Here is a 5,391-nt window from a genome sequence, read left to right as displayed (position 1 = left end):
CTTGAATGGAAGCCAAAATGCCACGCGTTAAAGTCATTTTTTTTTAATCCCCGAATCAAGAGCAAAGTCATGTAAGAGAACAATAGTTCTCGAAACCAGCAATTACAGCGGTCAAAAAAGCAAAAATGTAGAACAATTTAGTCAAGGTCGCTATGGGAAGGACTTTTCAACAGCAATACCGTAGCGAAGTCTCTATTGTTCTCTGAGCCACAAATTAAGGCCAAACGTTACAAGCAGGTATGAACTTGACGCGAGTGTTACATAACGAGAGATAAAGCTTACCAATACCACTCAAGAGCGCAGGTAGGAAAGTGTTTCCAAGAGTGTGAGAAATGTATTAATATATTTAATCTACCTTTTGTATGGAGTTAAAATCAACGACCGCAAAATCAAGTTGAGTTTTTTTGACAGCATTCCATTTCATAAAGCGTCGATTGCATACCTGAGAAATGTTTAAAATGTGATTTTGAGTGTTTTGTCGCAAGTTTTGCTCTCGCAAGTGCACATGTCTTTTTACTTTTTCTGCCCTTTTGTTCTTCTAACAATACAACTATACTTGCAACAGATTAAAGCCTAGAGAAGTGGCGGCTTCTAAGGAATCTATCGCCTGACCTTGGCTGCATTAAAGTCAAAACCGTTCTATTTACTCGCTTACCGTATAATAACCCTTAATTTGGCCTTGCTTTTATGACTTTGGTTTTGATATTAACTTGACTTTGAAAGAAAAAAACTGGAGCGCCTCTCAGCCAAAGTTGCTTCCAGTGTGATATCGCGATGTGCTCAAACTGACTTACTGACTTCAAGAATATAAATACCGAGGAATTGAAAGGATTTTTCAGCAGACAGATTTTGCATATCTTAAAACAAGCAACAATCACATTCGTCCTCGCATTTAACATCAACATCCATTTTCAATACAATTCAATAGTTTATTTGCTTACGTAAAATGGCACCAATATTCGAATCGAACTTTTCCATACGCAGCATACTTTCGAACTGTGAAGATAACAAGACATCGATGCAAACCGATACCGACATAAGACCGAATTATACCTACGGAGCGTTGGTCACGATGGCTATACGCAACAGCCCCGAACAAAAGCTAACACTGAGTGGCATCCAAAAATGGATTGCGGAAAATTTTCCATATTATCGTAAAGATCAACGTGGCTGGCAATGTCAAATTCGGCATACGCTCACTACGAATTCCTGCTTCATGAAAATACCACGTCCACCCAGCGATCCCGGGCGTGGCAATTATTGGACTTTAAACCCTGAGATTGATTCGATGAAGAACGGTGCGGCACATGGACCAATACAATTCGGAGCCAACGGTAATATCGCATACGATTCGAAACGGAGCGTCGATCACGCGATGGCACAAGGCGTGCCACATCCACAAATGCCAACGGCTCGGTACTTTCCGACGCCACAAGAAATTGAGCGGACACAACAAGTGATGATGACACAGGCGTTACAAGAGCAGCACGAGTGGTACTTGCACCACCAGCGCCAAATGCAACTGGCACAACAACAACTAATGAATCTACAGCAACACCAATTTCAACATCAGTGTGAAGATATTTATAACAAGATTACATATCATCAGCAACAGTGTGCTGTTTTTACTGCGCCCCATTACCCGAAGTCGGGATTGAATTTTTAATATTTTATAGTAGTGCATAATTAAAATTTAATTAATAAAAAATTGTAAAAAATTAAATATTAGAACATTTAGTCTATAAGTCATTTAAAATATCATAATTTTATTTTTGAATATTTCTAAAAATAAATAAATTAGTTTTAGTAAATGCAAAGTGTTTCTCGTTGTATTAAAAATAAGCAGCTCTAAGAGCGTTTCTATCTGTTTTTTGTTAGCTATATAACCGAGTGAGTGATTTTGTGCGAGTCTACAATAACATATACATCTTTCAAAGAATTTTTTTCCGAGCTGGGTAACCTGATTTCATCGTCTCTTAGTTAGAATTCCGATGTGATTGAATTCACTGAGATACTAGGTTAATGTCGTTACTAGGTTAATGCAGTTCCTTAAATGAGGTTTATGGTTCTTTAAATACAATATATATTCTTTTCAACGTTTATCACTAAACTAGTTCGTCTTGTATCTTAACCAGAAAACACAATGAACGACGGGTGTTACGTTACGGCAGTAGTTTCTTGCACTTTAAAAACATAGCGACGCTTCCTTTACTTTCAAAGTCAGAAAAACTCAATTGTGACTATGATCACTATCAAAGAATGAGTTGAAAATAGTGATCAATCACCTTAAGTTCCGCTGCTCCGACATTATATAATATTAAAGATATGTGATAACAAAAAACTGCCCTACTTTTCAGCATCAACTGCCTTGGAGAGATTATTTCCAATTCTCAGGTAAAAAATAATTTTTCCTGGCTTTGAATGTAACGTTAAAGCCACAACTTTCAATGTTTCATCAATGGTTATACACTTCCAGAGCCACACTAAAAATATAGATCTAGTTGACTAACGCAGAGCTTTAAACGACCATACAATCTGTTGAAATTTGTATTTAATATTTTGTTGGATAATCTCTTGATAAATTTTAAAGTTTTTTCTGTCGCATATCTTGTGTTGTGTGAAATGATCAGGTTTGAGGACTGTCGATGTGCCCACACTCCACTATCAATGTTTCAGAATACAAAATACACCTTATTCTGTTTTTACACGGTTTTGATTTAACACAGTTTATTATTTTTTTAAAGTTTTATACACGTTTTTATTCCATTTAGCACGATTAAAAATTTTTTGGTTTAAGGTATAGTCTCTTAGATTGAAAAATTGTATAGAGCAGAGGCTTATTCACGTTTTTTTGTAATTTTTTTTGTTGTAGATCAATTTTATTTATTTAATAAATTCAAAAATTTGCTTTTTTGAATTTCATGTACTTTAATAATTGGCGATTCGTTTTGAAAAATTTGCATTTTTTTGGTCCTGTAGCCGATCTACAGGAAGAGTTCCGAAAAAAGATGTCTGGCTGTGAGCAAACTTTTACTCATTTAAATGATTAAATTTTATTATTTCTATAGTTAAAGGATATAGATAAGGAACATTAGTTAAAATTTGGTCTTTTGACAAATGGGCGGCTTCTCGGAAAAAGTCGTTTTTTTTGTGACAAAATTTTTACCTCAGAGTGGTTTAAACATTTTTTCTCAAAAATCGTATTCCTACGATCTTTACTCAAATACAAAATAAGATATCTAAGAAGATCGATTGATTCGTTTTGGTGTAATTTTCCTCACCATCTTTGAAAACAACGTTTCATGAAAAATGCGTTTAAAATTGTGGTAGCCGATTACATTAAATTAAAATATTTGATAGATAGGATAGATATAACCCCTCCAGTTTGTAAGCGTTTTTCTTTATGATTTCTATCATGAAATTGTACACTGGCTTAGCTAATCAAAAACTCGGTTCAAACTATTTATATTATAACAATTAAAATATATATAACCAATTGGTCATATTTGAAAACTTTCGCTATAAATAAGTAACTGAAAAAATTATATTTTGTGCAGTTTATTTTATATATAGCAATTTATATAGCAAATGAAAGCGCTCATCATTACAGCCAGGCGAGGTTACTAAAACCAAACCAAGGAGCAGTATACTATGTATGCAATAAACATTTTTGCGATTAGACCAAGCAGAAGTTTTATTAAGAATGTGCTAGCTTTCAACCAGCTGATATTTTCCATGCTGCTGGCTAAATTTAGCTTCTAGCTCTATGAAACAAGGTAGCAAATGATTGAGGCTACGAGGTTTCAGCCATCAAACGTATCCATAAATATATATATATATATATATAAGTATGTTAGATATACATATATATACGAGCATAGGTATATGAGAATGTATATCTAAATACAAACATAAACATGTGTATTGAGCTGACTTCTTCTTCTACTTGATATCACTTTCTTCCCAAACTGAGCACACGTAAGCCATTGACCTTTTGCACAGTTTTATATTTATTACATCATGAATGGTTATAAATGCGCATGTTGAATAGATTGAAGTATAAATATTTAATTGGTGATTTGCGGATACGCAAAAGTTTATAAATATTTGGCGCTGTCTTTTTGAGTGAGCCGAAGTTATATTGAATGAGCGAGCAGGATTCAAAAGCATAAGAGGGCGGTTCAAATGCATACGGCAGTGATAAGAATAAACGGTTGTTGTCTTTTGTTGTTGGTTTTATATTTACTATGGCGTGTTTCGCACAAATTGTAGATAAATGCATACATATCTGTTTGTTTTTCTTTGTTTGGGAGCTCATGTGGTTTCTTCCATATGCAATTATAAGAGTTGCTCTCGCACATATATTATATAAACATATAGAATTATTCAAGTGTTAAAAAATATCTTAACGAAAAACTGCACATTTTTTCTTGTCGCCTTCCATAATAAAATTTAAAATGTATACATTTTAGTTGAAACTATTTAAGATCTTTAATCAAATAAAAAGTTTTGTTTAAAAATTTAATTTTTTTTTACAATAAATTTATATCCTTTTCTTTCAACTCTTCTTCATTAAAATTTTTAAAGCTTAATCAATAGCCCCATTAAGTAGTCAGAATTAAAAAAAAATTCAATTTTTTTTTTTTTTTTGTGTAATATCTTGAAAATATTCTCTGAAAATTTCAAGTTGATCCGATAATTACTTTTTGAGTTATTCGACAAATAACAAAGAGCGTTCGGGCACTTCAAAGCACTTCTTATGCTAGCGGCAGCTGCAAGAAATTTTAAATGCGTTTTTCTTAAAACTATATTTTTCAAACTGGTGACAACTGTAATCCGAAAACCGCTCAGTAGATTTTAATGAAATTTATACCGCTTTTAGAATACATAATAAACTCGGGTCTGATCGAAAGATTTTTTTTCAAAAATTTCGATTTTTTAATTCCCGAAAATCTAGAAAAAAATTTCCTGAGGCCGCCATTTTGTTAATTTTTGAAAAAGAAAAAAAAAGCTTCGATCAGGCCCAGAATTATCTATTTATAACAAGACATGTACTAAGAAGTTTCTACACATTCGTCAAAGGCTTTAGAAACAAACAAAATATTATCATAATTTTACTATCTAAGAAATTTCAACCATTATTAAGTACCTTCGGCGAAATTTTGTCTGAATCGAACACACTTCTACTACTCGCTAACGAATAACTACATTCTTCGTAAAATACACACAATATGCTACTTTGACTTGTTTAGAAATCGTCACTAGCCACCTACAGCCTTCTATGAACTCCCGACATTCTGCTGCAGCTGTTTTGCTTCAAAAACAAGTTAAACGTGTGTTTTAGACAGCCTGAGTATAAAGTGATTTATATGCCGGTTGCCATTCAAGTGA

General features: G+C 33.3%; 1 protein-coding gene across 1 annotated transcript; it reads left to right on the top strand.

The window, feature by feature from the left end:
* Nucleotides 1-791: 791 nt before the first annotated feature.
* On the top strand, nucleotides 792-1,811 carry LOC106624571 (forkhead box protein I1-like). Its single transcript, XM_014244315.3, has one exon. The coding sequence runs from the start codon at nucleotides 947-949 to the stop codon at nucleotides 1,664-1,666; it is 720 nt and encodes a 239-aa protein (XP_014099790.3). The 5' UTR covers nucleotides 792-946; the 3' UTR covers nucleotides 1,667-1,811.
* Nucleotides 1,812-5,391: the final 3,580 nt, after the last annotated feature.

The sequence above is a fragment of the Bactrocera oleae genome, chromosome 6 (assembly GCF_042242935.1).
Source record: "Bactrocera oleae isolate idBacOlea1 chromosome 6, idBacOlea1, whole genome shotgun sequence".
NCBI lineage: Eukaryota > Metazoa > Arthropoda > Insecta > Diptera > Tephritidae > Bactrocera > Bactrocera oleae.
This window is presented reverse-complemented; position numbering and strand designations above follow the sequence as displayed.